The sequence below is a fragment of the Triturus cristatus genome, chromosome 4_2 (assembly GCF_964204655.1).
Source record: "Triturus cristatus chromosome 4_2, aTriCri1.1, whole genome shotgun sequence".
NCBI classification, from domain to species: Eukaryota; Metazoa; Chordata; class Amphibia; order Caudata; family Salamandridae; genus Triturus; species Triturus cristatus.
Genome location: NC_140586.1, coordinates 39,130,771 through 39,149,670, shown reverse-complemented (window position 1 = coordinate 39,149,670; position 18,900 = coordinate 39,130,771). Strand labels below are relative to the sequence as shown.

Below are 18,900 nucleotides of genomic sequence, written 5' to 3'. Positions count from 1 at the left end.
AAATACCCTGTGTTTGCTCTGACCTTGCGATGGCAAGTGCCCATGACTCGTGAGCATTTCCTTGGGGAACTGTCAGGCAGCATGTGCAAGCATCAGCCAATTATGGGTTAGCTGCTGCTAGCCAGCAGTAGGCCACCATGTACGGCCACATCCAGGTAGTGAAGCTACCATCGAGAGCGTGCAGTTAGCCAGCATGCGATACCACCATTCAACATGGGCAGCCGTAAGCCTGACATGAGGAGCCACTCTCCAATATCTGAAGCCATCAGTTAATGTGTGCAACTATTCTCCAGACATGTGGAGGCATCAACCATGTGTGGAAGCCCTCAGCCAACCTGTCCTGGCATAAGTCTACATATACAGCTTTAGACAACTTGTGCAGCCTTCAACCAACTGAGGCACCTGCCAGCTATCCTGGGGAGCAATAAGGCAAGCCCTGGCAGCTGTCAGCCTAAAATGTGCAATGGTCAACACTATATGCAGCCCTTAGCCAAACATTGATAGCTGTTGGTCGTGTAGGTACAGCTGCGAGCCAATAAGCGCAGCCATCAGTAACACATGTCAGTTAATACATGCCGCTGACAGCCAACATGTTTAGTCATCAGCCAGTTTGTACAGCCGTCACACTACACTTGCGGCTGGCATGAGTAACCGTCAGCCACCACGTGCCATGATCAGCCACCATGCTCAGCCCTGAGCCATCATGTGCAGCTATGTGCAATTGTGAGCAGCCAACATGTGCAGACACCGCACTCCATGCACAATACTGGTCAAATATGTGCAGCTGTGAACCAGTATATGCAGCTATTGAGACACGTGGCACCAAAAGCTCAACTCAAATTGTTGGCAGCTGTCAGACATATGGACAGCTTTCAGACAGCCATGTAAGAGTGGCCCAACATGTGCCACTATTCAGATCCTTGCAGTCGCCAATGTGTGAAGCTGACAGTCAAGACGTGGATTTTTAAGCCAGCATGCACACGTGCAGCCGTGGTGCAGCCGTGAGCCATCATGTGCAGCTGGACCCAGAAAGTCCATTACCAACAGCTTGTGCAGTGGCTAGTCAGTATTTGCTGCACACTTCCAGCATAAGCAAAAATCAACATGTGTATGCAACCCTCAGCTGGCATGTACAGCCAGGTGTTCACTGTTAGGCAACATGTGCAGCTGTTGGTCAATAAGTGCTGCTGTCATATAGCGAGTGAAGTACTCCAACTGCATGTGCAATGTAAGGCTGCCCGGGGGGGGGGTTGCGCAGCGGCCCGCCCCTTGGAGGGCGGCCGCCTTAGTGCCACAAGAAGGCACAGGGGTGGGAGGTCGAGTCCCTGGGCTAGTCCGGGGGAGACCCCAACAGATAGCTGTTTCCGGCGAGGGCGGGGAGGAGACAGGGGTACATATACTGTCTCCGCCCCCTCCTCGTCCTCTTGTCCGCTCGTTCGCCTTGTGGGTCGTGCGTCGTCGGGACCGGCTTTAATCGCGGTGAGTGCAGGCCAGGAGGGGCCATTGCCGAGTTCTGTCTTCCTCACCTTGTTTCTCCCACTTTGGCCATGCCCGGCGCGGTGCTTTGCTTCCGTGTTGGTCGTGGGGTTCCAGAGCGGGTCGCGTTGTGGGCTCGTTGAGTGGTTCTGGACATTTCCTGCCCCTGCCTTTGTGGGGGGGGAGGGGGGCAGTGTGTTGGCGGCGTGGTTTTGTGCCGGATGGCGAGGCGCCGAGCCTCTCCTTTAATTTTCTGTCGCGCTGTCCCCGGGTGTGACGGGTGTGGGTCGGCTCCGGGGCTGGATCGCGTTGAGTCCGATTTCAGGTATATTGCGTGAGGCGGCTTGTGCTGCGGGTGAGAATTGTTTCCGCGGCGATTACCAGGCCTCACATAAATGTTAAGATAACTAGTGTGATTATCAGCGTGGGCATTGTAGGGAAAGGCGGTGTGGTCTCAGGCACGTGGGCGCTGTCGCTGGATGGTCTCTTGTTTTCCCCGCGCCTGAATGTGGATGTAAGGCGGTGCCATGTGGGGCGCTCCTTTACCGTGAGGCCGAGTTCGCGCTATGTATACATGTGCAACACCGGAGCCGAGTGTTCTTCTGAAGCACCTGATGCTGCAGTTCTTTGCGCGGCAATTGTAGGCCCCACATGAATGTCGAGACCACTCTGGTGATTTATTGTTCCTATGACGGCGAGCGTCCTGTTTGTTAATCATTCGTTTGTCGGGGGAATTTACTTCTCCTGCACCCATCGAGCAAACATCTGCTTTTATGTGGTTACAGTGGGGCCTTTGTAAACAGACCAGGAGGCACACGTGACGCTAATGTATGTCAGGGTACAGTATATTTGTTAACAGCCACTGCCTCCCTTTGGCGGGGTCTACTCAGCTGTCTGTCGCTGGAACGCTTTCTGTTATTATGACACCACCACCACCGTTGATCACACACAGGCCTCAATTTAACCGGCAAATGCTCCATTGTAAAATCAATCGTCAGCTTAGCTCAAACCGATACGTATACACCATTGTGTTATATCATAAGGGCCGCATCTGCTTTTCTTGGCACAGGCATGTTTACAAGCAGTTATTTATGCATGTCTGGTTTTGTGTTCCCAACAATCGCTTTTATCTTGCGAAGTTGGGGCAGAGTGCCTGCCATGGGGAGTGTGGACTTTGTGCCTGGTTGTGTGGATACGGTGCTATGCAAAGCGCTCCAGAGCTCGCGCTATATATATACTTAGCAGGGGGCCGATAAGTATAGTGGTTAGACCGGCGGAATTGGAGGCGGCGCGGAGGTGTTCGTTATGTGTGTAGAGTTGACTTGTGTTTTGAACGCCCGTGATCTACCGGTGATGCTTGGCACCCACAATCCTCCCATGCCCAACTACTTCATTTCGGTGTGTCCCCTTGCGGCGGAGCGGGTGCTATGTGTAGCGCTCGGATGCCGATTGGACTTGGGCGGGCTAGCGCGATGTCATAATAACCTCAAGGGAGGTAAAGGAACAAGAGTGTGGGCGCTCTGTCGCCTGGTTGGTTCCGGCTCAGGTTCGCGCTGTATAGGCCCCGGATTGGGAAATCGCAGTGTTGGGTGTTTCTGGGATCGCTTGTTCGGGCTCCGGCCGAGCCTCCATGTTGGTTTTAGTATGTAGTTACGGTGCCCGTGTTCGGAGCTCCAGTGCCTTCGGGTCGAGCCTCGCTTTTTTTAAGATGTGCAAAAAAAAAAAAAAAAAACATTATTCATATAGGCCAGGCAACTTAGTACTGTATGAAGTAATACCGGTTTCTTCAAGTAAGTGGTCTTTAGTGTGGTAATAGGACCGGGTCCGGTGGCTCAGCGAACTAATACCCCCTCTTCAGGGACCGGTGTCCGGCCTTTTGGTCATAGCTTCGATTGCTCAGCCTTTCATCCAGGAGGTTGATTAATTGAGTACCACTGAGTTGGGTTACTAGAACCATCTGCTATTAAGTGCCAAGTCACCTAATTGCTCAGCCTTTCATCCACAGGAAGTCTTAATAATGAGTACCTGGGAGTTGGGTAACAATTGCCATCTGTTATTTAGTACCATGTTACCTAATGGTTCAGCCTTGCATCCATTGGAGGTCGATAAATGGGTACCATTGAGTTGGGCAACAGGAACTATCTGTCTCAGTGCCAAGTTACCGTATTGCTCAGCCTTGAACCATCCATCATTTGCGCCAAGTTACCACGGGTGTACATGCTCCCTCGTTGTTATAATTACTTGCGATTGGAGAGGTAGGGAAACTGGTTAAGATATGTCAGCCAGTGTAGAATTTGTCTGGCTAGAAATAAGGGATCAGGATTTCCTTTTGTTCGTGTAAGCGCTCCATACTTTCTGGTCGAGTTAGCGCCATATTTACATGCATAAATTCCCTGTGGCTACAGAAGCTGCACACCGAAGGGAGGAGAAGTGGAAATGTAGGGAGCTAGGGTCTAGAAAGGGCTTTTCAGGACTTAGCACTGTACACCTCCCTTAGGACAGGAGAGCAGGCCTTCTGTTACTGCCCAAAGGTGTTGAGGCTTCCAAGATCAGACTTGGCCCCTCCCCAACAAGAACTAATATTTGGAGTGCAATCATAATATGAATAGTAATTTTCAAGTGTTCTCTCTATGCCTACAGGCTTCTGGTTACTCTGTTCAGACACCAGCACCTTTACACCCCCCCCCCCCCGTTATATGTATACTGTATATTCTAGGCGAAAGATGGCCAATTCTGGAAATTGTTGTATGTACTGCGTGAAGCCCTTCCCCTTGGCCACAGCATTGCCGTTGTCTCCGAGAGTGTGAGAGTTTTACAGCATTTTAGTCATGTGAAGGAGACGAGCATAGTTGAGTAGACTGCCTCAAGTCGTTAGTTCTGACTAGGCACTTTTTAAGAACTCTTCTTTTGTGTGTGAGATGATTTTCAGCCGGCAAGGAAATATATGGAACGGGGCTTTAGGGGACTACATATTCTGATTGGCACAAATTAGAAACAACTTTGAGGAGGAAGGTAGGGGTCATGTTTATCATTGCCTTGTTTTTTGTGAAATGTGATATTTGGCTTCATGGAACATGGGGCTGCATCACACAATTTGGTACGGAAGTAGTCGCTACGCGGCACAAACAGTGAACTGCAGCTATATGCAGGGGCTTTGAGTGGGAAGGCATTCGTGTAAATAGCTAGTGTTAGATCCCTGGGAGAATCCAACATATTTGGAGAGCAAACCTTGCACACACCTCCATAAATTTCTTCATATTGGGAGTATGAAGCAAGAAGTAGGGGGGAACTTAGTCTATATGCAGCAAGAGCTGCTAAGAGCAAAAAGTTGAACTGAAAGTAAATACAGAACATGGCCTCGCACGTCTCTTTTGGGACCCCTCGTGAGCCACCTGACCTCTTGGCAAACTGGAGCCACAGCTTCTTCGACTTGCATGTGGAAGATGGCCTGATGCTCTGGTGATTTTAACGTCTACGTTGCCTCGACACTTTCCAGTAATTAAGGAACGGTTTAGGTTGTCGGTGCCTCTATTCTAAAGTAGCGTGCTGGTGGTGAAGGGACAATAAATATGCCTTTAAAACTTGTTTTTACCACATGTGCTGTGCATTCAAAGACAGGTCATATGTCCCTTGTTGCGGTTTGGGTTAGCGGGGGTTGGATTTGCCTTCCTCCCATGCATTGACATGTCATGACATTGTCGCTTGTCTTGGAGATTGGGTGACGTTGCTTGAGTTCTACCGGGCTGGAACTGTCGGAGTACACGTGGTGAGTCGGCCACCTTGGAGGCATGCTCCTGAAGGGGTAATGTGTATACAGCATCCACCAAGGGGTAGGTGTCCTCCGCCACAGTAGATTACCTCGTGGGCCCGAGTCGGTCAATGGCATAGGGTGAGGGGCCCGTTTTGTTGTGTCCGTCAACGTCCCTTGTCCCGGAAGGAGATGTGATTTCCCGGTTATTGCCTGCAGTTGGTCAGGCAGGTTGACCTATTGTGTGATTTCTTGGTGGCCACTGCTTTACCAGCCTTTTGTGTACGTCGTTCATCGCCACCGGCCCAACATCGTACTCTGGGGGTTATGCATTGCAGATGTCCTTAACGTATTTGGTAACGAAGTAGATGTAGTAAATAGACCCGGGGAAGCAATGATCTGCCTGACTTTGCCTGGGCTCACCAATATTGACCACGGCTCTCACTGTGGGTAATGCACACCCTTCCTCGGGATGATGGGCTCGGGGCCCGTAGGTATCCCTGGTGCCTACTCTTTCAAAAAATATTCACACTGAAAGGGCTTGGTAGTGTAAAACTTTTGTAAGTTTGGCTAGTAGTGTTGATGACCCGGCCTTACCATGCCTGAACGGAGGCATTTTTATAGAGGATATGCCTGTTAGCCACAATGATGTCGCATTATCCTATGCACCATAGAGGCTTAGTGTGGCGGGGACACGACCGCCGCCGCGACAGACTGGAACTGGTGGGATTCACCGCCCTCTCTTCCCCTACAGCAGCCGCTGGACCGTTCAGCAGAGAACGCGTGGTATCCCTACCCATCACAGGACTGGACGTCGGAGTCGGGACCGGGCTCCTTTAAAACGAACTACTTCACGGACGAAGCCAGGCCCCCTGATGACGTCCTAGCAGAGGGCGGGATAAAAACAGAGGAAACCCGGAAGACGACGGACGGCGATTCCCTGGAGGCGGACGGAGTGTTGCAGTGGAGAAAGGCGAGGAGTTGGGAAGAGGAGCGACCTGGAGAGGAGACCGAAGAACAGAGAGCCGAGCGGAGTGGAGACGACCGCGACAAGCCAGGAGGCCAACGATCCTACGAAGCGCCCCGCCACGTTCCCACGGGAGGAGCGTGGCTTGAGCAGGTACGGGGGAAAGTAGCGGGCTGGGTGGGAAGGAAGACGTAACCACCGCCTTGAAAGTACTTACCACCGTACTAGAAAGCTCTACACTTCCCCTCCCCTCACTGAGCACGTACTCACACAGTTACGGTACCTCGAGCACGAGAGCACTTGGTTTCCCTCACTCCCGGCCCCCGATTGTTAATAGAGCGGCTCGGTGTCCTAATACCTGGTCTCTTCTTGTCTTGCATTGTGTCATTGGACCGAACACCCCGGAGCCCGCCCGGAAGACGGAAGCAAGTCCCGAAGCCTAGAAGGAAAGACTACACAAGAGACACTCAATCTGGAGCCCCCTCGCAGAAGCATCTCCCCGGCGTCAAATACGAGACGACGAATAACACGTCAAAGGACCCTGTTACCAAAAATAAAAGCCTCGTTGCAACGCACTGGTTTGGTTGTAGAGTCTGTTCCTAGCACCCCGCCACACTTAGTCTAGCCAGTACTGATGAGAGATGGGAGGTTGATTGGTAGTATTCCTGCCTCAGCGGCTCTGGGGGGGGGCCTGGTTGCAATTCTTTGTTGCAATGGCAAATTAGGCCGAGTGGACTTGGAACGCCTAGTGTTGAGTGAGTGTTAATGTTACCTGGTCGTTCTTGGCCTCCTGAGGGTAGGAAGACCTAGCGGCAAGGAACAGCTAGGGTTGTTTTCGTGTGCTTCAGCGATCAAAAAAAAAAAAAAAAAAACGCACGGGGGGCCCTGGCTCACACGGTAGTGGGCAAAGATCACACTCGCCACAGGTGCCGAGGCCTGTCCTGATGCCTGACGTTGGGCTCCCAGGTTACTTCGGAAGGGCTAGGCCTTCAGATGCTGAAAGGATGTCCGTTGTTATTTACTAGATTGTTAAACGATGGGTTATTTCCTGGGTCATCCAGGGGTGTAGAGCATTAGGCGCTTGTCTTTCCATCGGGTCGGTTTGATGCGGGATGGTGGTTTTTGGGGCAGGTCACAGGCTGCTTCCCCTCGCTGTGTTTGTACTTTAGGTGTGGTCGGGTCAAGTGACGGAGGAGAGCAATCAGCGCATGGTATAGCTGGGCATGAAGGAACGCCAGGCAAGATTGTAGCGTAGGAAGATAGTGGTACTTATCGGGGACTGGATGTTGGTCTCAATGGCATGCCGCCACGCAAGGGGACCATGTACCTAGGTCACGTACATCAGGCAGTGACAGGTGAAATGGGACCATGTGTACTAGAATATACAGGAGTGGTTCCCACCACGGTCGGTCAGATGGGAAGCTGTCATCTTGATTCTCACTGGATACCCTCACTCCATCACGCCTATTGTAAGCTGAGGATGCCTGTTGACGCTGTTAGACCTGCTATTAGTTAGTACACTCTCTGTTGTGCCTTGGCCCGGTTTGTCTCGCATCAGGGCCAGTTTGGGGGTACTGGCAGTTGTTTGCTCTACGGCTGAAGCGGGCGCTTCTAGAACAGGGCAAGATTGATTAGGCCAGGCAGCATGACAGAGGTCTTTTCGGCACGGGCAGAATGGTGCAGGCTGCGAAGTAGTGCCATTACAGAACATGGATTTGTCAACATTCAGCTAGGAAATGATTAGCAACAGGAAGGTATTAAACCATGGTGAGCAATTGGTTTTGGGTTCGTGCTCAACAGGAGCAAGGGAATTGCATTCTGTTCCATCAGGGTACGGGGAACGTCTATAGCACCAGATACGGTAAAGCTGCCATCTTCGCCCTGGGCTGGGGGGTCAATGTCTTCCAACTTTACAGCCAGACTCTGAGAAGGCAAAAGGCATACTTGCGATGGTGCAACGGGCACTCAGCAGTAGAGTTAGATGGGTCATCATACCCCGGTATGATGCAGTGATGAAACTTAGGTTGTGGCCACACACGACTAGGCACTCAAGGGCAGCTGGGGCGGGGGTGTGCCAGTGCCAACAGGGTGCGGGTTGCCTGAGTAGGGCTGCTGCCCTGGAGGGAGCACTACTCGGATCGCCACTAGGGCACGTTTTGTTTCATAGGAGGCTGAATTGTCACTTTTATGGCATGGTGCCAGTTGCTTTAGTTATGTGCATGTTTCTTGGCAGTGTCAGAAACATTCAGAACGCAATGCGGGTGGTTAGCCTGTTGTCAGGCTGTTCAGAGGTATTTTAGCTCCGGCATGGCCAAGCAGGGGTCATACGCCGGTGGTCTGCCCTGGGATTCGTGTTAACAGGCAGGTGAAGCAGCAGAACTTGGAGGGGCTTGGGTTTGACCTCTGGATAATAGGGCGGAGCCTGGTTGCTCACTTAGTAGCCCGCCCTTGAGTTCGACAAAACAGGTACCTTTGATGCGAGTATCAGTACCGGGTAACTTCTCCCGCCCTCCAGCACTGGCTGGCAGCTATGCAGGTTGTGGAAGTGGCCTTCCAACAGGGGCTTATGGTCCATATGATTAAGGGAAACACCGGGGTAACACTTTGGGCTACAAATCTGCAGGAGAACAATTTGCTTTCCCAGTATTCAAATAGAGAAGCATTTTACACGTTGTTCTCCTCTGTGGTCACCCTGATCTGTCTCTCCCTTGTATACTAGCAGAATTTTGGGAGGGCAAGGCTTTACATTTGGTGGTGACTGATGGAATACGATGGGTGTACTCCAACGGAGTGAAGGAGGAAGTAAGGCAGGCTTGTCAACTCTTACCTCCTCCCGCATGGGCACGGCCAGGCAGGAGTGGCTTGGCAAAGAGATTGTTAGTTAGCCATGCAAAGGCAACCTTGGACCATCGCCTACTTTAGGTTTAAGGTCATTTCAGTCAAATCCACGAGGGAGTTAGAAAGGATGGGGGAACCTGTCCTGATGGTGCCCGCTGGCCGCCGGCTCGGTTGGGCGTAGACTTGTTTTGGCTGGACCTGGGAGAAGCCCGGTATCAGTATGCTGTAGGTATGAAGGCCTATCGGGAGCCATGCGCAGTTGCGCAGAGCAAAGAGGTCTTGGCCAAGTCCACAGGGTGCCTGGAGGGAGATGGGGTGCACCTCTCTAGTTTAGGCATGGACCTTTTCCTACTGGACCTAGGGGAAGCTTGGGCTGCAGCAGGTTGTAAGTAAACAGGTCTACCTGGGTGGGGGGCCCTGGTAGTGACGGTAGCCACTCCCAAGGCTGTGGAGGAGTTACAGGGCGATCCAGGGTCTGCACATACCAAGGGGTACATCATGCAGCAGCACCGCGGGGTGCTAAGCCAGGATACCCAGGGATGTTTTAGCGTGTCCCCTGGAAGAACGACGGCGCCCCGTTAACCGAAAGGCGGTTGTGGGTCTGAGCAACCGGGGGCTGCCATGTATGCTCCGCCCACCCATCACGGGGGGGCGTGTGAAGCAAGTGGACTGGTGGTCCACGGATGGGAGGGGTGGACCCTCCCAATATTTGGTATACACCAGTTGGCGTTGCCATGGTGACTCTAGGCTTATCAGACGGGCAGGCGGCATAGGGCTGGCCTGCCCTGGGATCGCCCGTAAGATAACCCACCTTGTTTGCATATTGGTTATGCTAATAAACCTGCAGCAATATTTCGCCACTTACATTAGTGTCGTGTGTATTATTTATGTACTTATGTGCTTTGTGATAACTGTTGCCGATATTGGCACTATGTAAGGCTGCCCGGGGGGGGGGTTGCGCAGCGGCCCGCCCCTTGGAGGGCGGCCGCCTTAGTGCCACAAGAAGGCACAGGGGTGGGAGGTCGAGTCCCTGGGCTAGTCCGGGGGAGACCCCAACAGATAGCTGTTTCCGGCGAGGGCGGGGAGGAGACAGAGGTACATATACTGTCTCCGCCCCCTCCTCGTCCTCTTGTCCGCTCGTTCGCCTTGCCCGCCCCTCCGCTTACCCGGCGTCCGGAGGGACAAAGGGGGGGGGGGCAGGTTTTTTCTAACAATTTTACTTTGTGTTGCAGGAGGAGTTACAGGGCGATCCAGGGTCTGCACATACCAAGGGGTCCATCATGCAGCAGCACCGCGGGGTGCTAAGCCAGGATACCCAGGGATGTTTTAGCGTGTCCCCTGGAAGAACGACGGCGCCCCGTTAACCGAAAGGCGGTTGTGGGTCTGAGCAACCGGGGGCTGCCATGTATGCTCCGCCCACCCATCACGGGGGGGCGTGTGAAGCAAGTGGACTGGTGGTCCACGGATGGGAGGGGTGGACCCTCCCAATATTTGGTATACACCAGTTGGCGTTGCCATGGTGACTCTAGGCTTATCAGACGGGCAGGCGGCATAGGGCTGGCCTGCCCTGGGATCGCCCGTAAGATAACCCACCTTGTTTGCATATTGGTTATGCTAATAAACCTGCAGCAATATTTCGCCACTTACATTAGTGTCGTGTGTATTATTTATGTACTTATGTGCTTTGTGATAACTGTTGCCGATATTGGCACTATGTTCAGCCAACATGTGCAACCATCAATCAACAAATGCAGTTGTCAGCCAGCATTACAGCTGCCAGTCAGCATGTGCAGTAACCAGACATGACCAGTGGACAGGCTGCATGAGCAGCTGGCGACCAACTTGCACAGCAGGCAGCCAATGTATAATAAACATACGCCAGTCACCAGCCAACGTGTGCAGGTGCCAACCAACATTGGCAGCCACCGGCTGCTTCCACGAGGAAACAGTTTAAGATGCAGCGTCCTACCAGACATGCATAAATGTATTTTGGGAATTTATTTTGCTAGCTCTGCCGTTCTTAATTCGCAGTAAATGCAGAGTGTTGTTGTTTTCCTGTTCTTATTGTTTTTGGCTCGTTGCTCGTCTCTCGCGGGACTTGTCAGCACCTTATCACGTGACTGTAACGCCACTGACCGCGTGAGGCCCCAGCAGGCAGCGTCATGGCGACGCCTCTACTCTTACGTGTATGCCAACCTCCCAGGAAGAGCCCCCCCCCCCCCCTTCTAGAGGTGGTTGGTGGAGGTGGGAGTGTTTCCTCGTTTGGCACAGACCAGAGGATGTAGAGCTGACTGGGTGCGGCCGCTCGGTAGCAGATGGGGCCGGGTATGGACCCTGGCTGTTGCCTTCGGCTGCACTTATCAGCACAGTACAGACATAGGGCTCTCTGCCTCTCCCCTTACAGCACAAGCAAAATGGCATTTCACCCCTGACCCACGCAGCACTGGCAAAGCGGGGAGGGGTCTGACCTCACACCAGTAAGCATGTTCTTAGCCCCTCGGCCGCATGGCACAATAAGGGTAAAAAAAGGTTTCTTCCTGCCCTCTCACTTACCACTCACTGGCAACCTCCAAATGGACGACTGCTTTCGCCCTGTTAACAAATTTGTCATATACCCGACCCGAAAGAAAAAACATTTACATTCTTTGGAAATTCACACTAAAAGCTGACCAAACCCCACCAGACATTATGCAAATCCATCACCACACACCCAACACGACCTCATTGCACTGTCCATAGGCAGAAGTGTGATCTGGTGGGCACACAAACAGACATGGGCACATACAGGCACACAGACACTAGCACGCACCCTTCACATCACAAGACACCCACACGCCAAAGATGAACCCCAAGGGCACTCTTCATCTAACTTGACAGCCAGTCAACCAATCAAAAACAGGCGCCAAGTGCATGGGCCTGGAGTTGAAAAATGTTCAGTGATGCAGAGTCCTAAAACGGTGCCTTTTTGCTAATATGTGGACATCTAAAAACAGGCCCTAACCCAGAGACAGCCATTTGTATGTGTAGACACGTGCACCACAAGCTGGTTGGTTTTACCAGAGGTGGCCAGAATTGGAAAGTAACCTTCTGGTAAGGCTACTCGTGGCTTTGGTTGTTGTGGCCACTTTTGTGTGTGTCGTTTTATTGTTACATGTTTACGCTATGCCCAGAGGCCCTGCATTTCCCTGAAGCTTTCTTTAAATTTGAAAAGGTTCCCTCCTTGCCGAAGCTAGGTTTCCCTTTGCAAGCACAAAGCTGTGATTTGTTTACTGACTGCAGAAGTCTGGGTTGGAAGGGCGGCAACTTCTGGAAGGGCCTGGCTGGGCGGAGGCCCTTTAGCACAAACATGGAATGAATGGGATGTTTGATGTCATCATAACCACTGGCCTCGCGCTGGGTAACATTCCTTTCCATTGTTTCTTTGATCAGCCAGACACTGTCTGTGAGGGACCGACTATACACAAAACAGAATTGGTCCCACAGCAGAAGCAGTAGTCCCGGAAGCACTCCCAGGCCACGTGACCTCTGAGCAGGAAGAGAAACAACCCCATACCTGTGGCTGAATGCTACGACCTTAAAGGCAGAGCCAGCTTAGAGGCCTAAGTCACGTGACCAGTGAGAAGAAATAAACACTTGAGGGATTTATTTCTGGGCTCAATCAGACCTCTGACATTCCTCTGGATAGTATTCCATTCAATTGGGTTTTTTCCTCTCCATGCCATTACAAAGGGGAACTCTCGTAAAAGTGGGTTAGGTGCAAGGCTTGCTGACATGCACCTTCTTCCCAGCAATGCAGCTGAGAAGCTCATAGTATGTGTAAGGAATACGTTCCTCGGCTTCCATCTTCCCTAACAGTGCACCCGGCTCCTTTAGTTCTCGAAGCATTTAGAAGCCACAAGAAGGACACTGCCGCCCTGATTGGTACATCTCCGCACGTGCTTTAGCTAAAAGCATCCCTAGCTTCAAGCATAGAATACGGACCCCTCTCATGCCATGACTTCAACCAGACCAAGTAATGACAGAACAGGCAGCGCCCAGTCAGGGGCCTATGTCATGACAGAGCAGTAAATGCTCCATCACGACCTTATTTCGTGATATGACAGAGTTTAAAGCTTGCCTGGTATAGTAATGGCCGAGTAGAGTACTTTTGCATGGCACGTGAACTGTAAAAATAATGACTGCACCTGTGAACTGCAGGTCTCTGGGCGGTTTACAGCCCACCCAGTTATATTACATATTTCTCGGTTTAGAAGCAAAATACTATTTCCCCGAGCCTCCACCCACTCCTAAATGATTTCTGTGATGTTCTATTTTAAGTGAGGGGCCCTCGCTCTAGGGTGTATTCCAATATGCACCTGCGGGTCACACACACCACCCACTCTCTCCTGTCTGACGCAAGACAAACCCTGATCAACTTTCTGGTTCACAGAGGGTCACAGAAGTCCAGGGGTAGATCTCACCTCTATAAATATCTCCTTTTAATTAATAGCATGAAAGAACGACCACTGGTTGTTTTGGCTCATCTTGGACAGTCAGTGGAGATGCCAATGTCGTGCCTCCTACCAGGGGCTGCTCCAGAGCCACTCAAGATTGGAGTCTCTGATTCGCACCACTTAAAGCAGCGGGGCAGCCTGAGCGCCCTGACGGCACGTGACGTGGCGACGCCATATTGTGCGCGCGGTGTTGCACAAAGCGCCCTAAAATCCCAGTTTCACGTGTTAGTAGTTCATCTAGTTCAGGTCGTAACGTTGAATCCTGGGATCTGCAGTCATGATTATAAAATCAGAACTACAAGTTATCAATGTCCAAAGAAAAAACCTGGACTGGGTGAACTACTCACGCGTGACCCGGGAAGCTTGAGAGCTCGTGGTTGTACAACCTTGTTCATCTCTGGGTGTTGTAACATGTTTAAATGCGTGTTTGGGTACATAAGTGAATACATAGACCGTTTTCCTTCCCGGGGGCTCTCTCCTACTGAATCTCCCTTTGTCTAGTAGCCCTCCACCTGCATCTGACAATCCATCTCGTGCCTGGCATATCTGGCTCCCGCACATCTCCTGGTCCGGCCCCATCAATGGCTGACCGCTGCAGGGAGCCCCGCCCCTTCATATCAGTCACCCCTCTCACTGTCTGCCAGAGGCTCCCCACCCTCAAATCAGGCAGTCGATCCCTCTTATTACAACTCTCCACCCCATGTCTGACACCCCCACATTCCTAAACCACAAAAACTATATTCCCGAGATACACTGATTATATGTCTGACAGCCATCCGCCCCCTGCCAATCTCACCCCACCCCCAAATCTGACAGACAGCCCCTCCCCGCACGAGACTGCTCTCTCCCATAACTAGCAATCTCTCCACAGCTGACCCATGCAACCGTATCTGGTAGACGGTCATAGCAGACCCCCCCCCTGTCTGTCACTCTAAATCTAACAGCCCCTCCCCCAATTCAGCGACCCTTCGCCCAATCTAGAGATGACTTTCCCACAGCATATCAACCAGCCAATATTTTTGCCAGCCCCCACCTCCCCATATCTGCCATCTCCTATCCTTATCAGCTGGCCTCACCCACATATCTACCCCCCAAATAGCAGAGAGCCCTCTCCCGAAGCGCCGCATGTCTGCTGCGGTGGGGGATTATGTTGAAAAGAGAAGGGGGGGGGGTGTTAAAACGTCAGAGCTGCGGGGTCTCATACATGGGTGGGGCGAGGGCACAAATGCAGAGGATGGCACAGTGGTGGCAACTAGGGCTGATTTAGGGGTGCGCGAGGAGATAGGAGTATGGCAGAGAAAAAGCTATTCGGAGGCACAGTGACAAAACCGGGGTGCTGGGGGCGAGGCGGACTACTGCAGAGCTGGGGTGTGGTGGTGGGGTGGCACACAGACATGGGGGTGAGGCAGGGGAGAGTGGAAGAGCAGGCACTCACTATACATGACCTGATCAGATCCGTGGGTGTGGCTCCTATGCAAGGGTGGGGGGCATGGTAATGCGGGTGGGGGCTCTAGACCAGCGCCCCTGGCTAATTTAAAGGTGGGGCTGAACATCCTGCGGCTAATGCGGCAGAGCTGAGACCCTGAACGGCAGAGGGTGGGCTGGCACTGCGGCAGCGCAGGAGCCGGATGTGACTTGGGTGGGGAGGGGAGGGGCTGGCACAAAGGAGCAGCTGAGGGCTGCTCTGGCATCAGGGAGGTGCCACGATGCCAGTGCAGGGAGATGCCCTGGCCCCCGAGACTGCTGCGCTGAGGGCTGGAGTTGGTACATGCACCGTTGGAGGTTGATAGGGGGGTGAAGTGGTAGAGGGGTTGCCCAATGCAGGGGTGCTCGGACTAGGGGGCGCTAGTACTCGGTCAGAGAAATGATGTGTTCTGGGTGGGAGGATGCCACAGATGTAGGGATGAATTATCAGGGTCCGGAAGTTGGCACCTCGTCGGAGGAGATAGATACCCGGGGCCAAGGACCGTACTGACAGAGATGGTTTCTCACAAGGGCGGCACAAAGACGCGGCCTGAGTGAGACGTTTACGGACGTGACTGCACAGCAGCGGGCAGGGGGCTGTGCTGGCATGAGCAGGTTGGCACCGAAGAGACCGCAGTGCAGGGTCACGCTGTCAAAGCTGGACCTCTTCCGTGGTGCGAGGCTGGCTCGGAGGCAGAGATCCGAGGAGGAGGGACACTGTGGTGGCATCGCTGCGGCCGTTCTTGGGTGGGCGAATCATGCCAGCGCTGTTGGGCTCATCTGGCGCTTTGAGGGCATCGATTTGGGAGTGTGGTGGCGGCGCAAGGGCAGAGATCAGGGCGCCGGGCGGCCACAATAAGACAACTGGGTAATTCTGGAAATGTGACTGGCAGTCGGGCAGAGCTGGGCGATGTGTCTGCTGGCACAAGGCACAGCTGGGGGTGATGTGGAAGAGGAGCCGGCACAGTGGCTAAGCAGGAGACTGATCTGAGAGGGGGGTGAAGGCTGGCACAAAGGAAGAGCTAAGAGTGTTCTGGCGGCTGGGTTGGCACACTGGCAGAACTGGAAGGGGCTTGGACATGTAAACTGCCAGTATGAGACCCGGGGAGCTGACAGAGTTTCACAGGTCTGGGGCACCGAGGGGCTTGCACAGTGCTCTGGGTGGGGAGCACCGAGGGGGAGGGGGTCTGGAAGTGGGTTTGCGAACAATGGAGGCCCTGGGCAGTGGTCTATGGATACTCGCTGTGCTCCAGTAGACAAAGCGGTGTATGAGAGACGTAGCGAGCGGTGTATAAGGCGACTGAGCGGGTGGCCTATTGGAGCTGCGGCGCGTACTGGGGCAGGGGGCAGGTGCAAGGAGAGGTACGTCCGGGGGGGGGGGGCAGGGGGTCTGCAGGGATCCATATATTGGGGGTTGCCCCTTACCATGCTGCCGGTGCTGGAGGCTGCTTACAGCGCGACTCTTAGGCGGTCGATGTAAGAGGATCTGAGTTCACGGCCCCGCCCGGGGATTTTATACATTTGGTTTCCATGGCGACAAGCATCAGTTCATCCATTGGTGCAGACAGCCCAGGGCCTCCCGTGATTGGATGAGACGGAATGGGATGAGGTAATGCTGCTGCATCCCAAATGTGATAGGTATAGACTGGCACTGGTTCGTGGGGGCAATATTGATATCGGAGTAAGGGGGAAACATCAATATTGGACACATATATGGTACAATGGACGATGGTAGCACATGAATTATATGGAGGTATTAGATCCACCCTTTTTACCTTTCACCTCACCGAACACCTGTTACCTCCTGTTGAGTATACACACCTGGTGGTCATCCATCACGCGGTATGTCCCAGTTCATCGTAGAACAAAGAGTGTACCGTAGGTCATCTTCCATTTTACAGCGTGTACAGTAATGGTTCTTCAGATCATATTATGGTTTATCTCTGCCTCACACTCAACGCCACTGTTTTTATCAGACTGTGTGACTGTGTTTATCTTTCATCTTACACAATATGTACGTTTCTGTTCGTTCACATCAGAATCCCTTGTTTATCTTCCATTATACTCTTCACCCATGTTTATCGTCCACCACTCTGTAGATATCTATCTATCTCATATCATTCCATCTGCATCTTGAGATAGACTCCATCATCTTCACCAGAGAATAGCTGCTAAGCCAGACTTAGACAATAAACAACAGTGGAGTGACCCTGTGTTCCTCTGAACCTGGGCATCTTGCAATACATACACAAATGAATTACTTTTATGCGCAAAAATTGCCAACAAATCACATAGCTCTGAGGCACCAATTCCATAGCATGTATTTCAAACACAAAACAATATAATTAAATGTAAACAAAGGTGCTCCAAAAAGTGCAGCCATGTGAAGATGTTTATACAGAAAGCTAAAATTAAACACAGAGCCATTGGTTTATGTATTGCAAGTAAGACTTGAAGGTTAGGAACTATTTATCTGAAAGAAACACGTTAGTTAGATTCCTCACCTTAGAATATCCCCAGGCGTCAGACTGGATCCGGAAGATTTTTCGTCAGCAATACCCCTTGCGCGTCGCTAGGCGTCGTCTGCGGCTCCGCGTCCGTCGTCGGCGTCGTGCGCCGGGATGACGTCGTCGGAGTACTTAGACGCCGCCCTCGCGCGCTGACGTCAGTTCTTCTTTTTTCCGCGCCAGTAAGCGCAGATCCGGGAGAGCTACCCCTTTTAGTCTTTTTTGACTAAATCTTTTTTGATCATTTTTGATCCTTGTCTGTCGACATCTGGTGCCGGTAGGATGCCTGGGTTCAAGGCTTGCGAGGATTGTCATCGACTGATGTCGGTGACCGATCACCACCGCCGGTGCCTCTACTGCTTAGGCCCCGACCACGACGCGGAGTCGTGCAACGACTGCCAGGCCCTGACTTCGAAGGCTAGGCGGGAGCGGTCCCGCAAGCTTCTCGAGCTTCGCCACTCGGCTCCGCGTCGTGCGCGATCCCGGTCCAGGAGGAGGTCCAAGGATCGCTCGCGGAGCCCTAGCCGACGCCATCGATCGTCCGGCTCCAAGTCGTCGGGTAAGTCCAAACGCTCAAAGAAGTCCAAGAGGCGACACCGCTCTTCGGACTCCCCTCGCCGGTCGCGCGACTCGGCCGAGGGTCAGGGTGGTTCCACCCCCGCGGCTCCGGCGGAGCCGCAGGTGCCGCGTCCGCCCCCATACCTTCCGGTCCCTGGGACTGATGCGGCGCCGGCGGAGATCAGTGCCTTCCTCTCGGCCATGAGGAGCCTGGCCCCGCCGTCGACGCCCGCTGGCGCGCCTTCGGGCCCCGCGGACTCGACTGGGCGACCTCGCCTGCCGGCGGCTCCGGCCCCGGCGCCGTCGACGACTCCGGTCTCGACGCCGCAGGTCCCTGCGGGGCCCATGCCTGGGCCCCAGTCGACGCCGGTTGACCTAGTCACTCCTCCACCGGCGCCGACGCCTGAACCACCGACGCCGTCACCGGCGCCGCCGACGCCTTTGACGCCGACACCCCAGTTTAGCCCTCATCCGGACCCGGCGCCGGCGCGGCGTCGACCGACGCCGCATCCGACGCCGCTTGAGTCCTACCATCTCTACAGTCCGGTTCCGATCATTCCTCCTGTTTATCAGGAATCGGAAGAAGGGGGCGACTGGGAGGGGTTCGAGGACCCTCTGGCTGTTCAGTCACAGCTTTCTCAGGACTGGGCAGATGAACTGGGGGAGGCCAGTGGGCTGGACACCTCGCCAGACACTGGATTCACTTCTCCTCCGACCGTGGCTTCGGAGGAGGGTGCAGCATTTTCTGTGGTGCTGCGCAAGGCGGCCGAGGCCCTTGGGCTCGAGTTGCCTGCCGTGGCTGTGAGGACTAACATCCTCACTGAGGTGCTTCAAACCTCAGCAAGCTCC

General features: G+C 53.3%; 1 protein-coding gene and 1 long non-coding RNA gene across 2 annotated transcripts in view; one reads left to right on the top strand and one right to left on the bottom strand.

Annotated features, from left to right (window-relative positions):
* LOC146832894 (tubulin alpha-1A chain) overlaps positions 1-16,491 on the bottom strand; it is a 28,660-nt gene extending 12,169 nt beyond the window's left edge. The window contains exon 1 of the mRNA XM_085600337.1: positions 16,412-16,491. Within this exon, the coding sequence (XP_085456463.1) occupies positions 16,412-16,414 (3 nt within the window). The 5' untranslated portion in view covers positions 16,415-16,491. The remainder of the gene's footprint in view (positions 1-16,411) is intronic.
* Positions 1-18,900, top strand: part of LOC146832891 (uncharacterized) — a 311,812-nt gene that overhangs the window by 57,979 nt on the left and 234,933 nt on the right. The window lies entirely within an intron of this gene.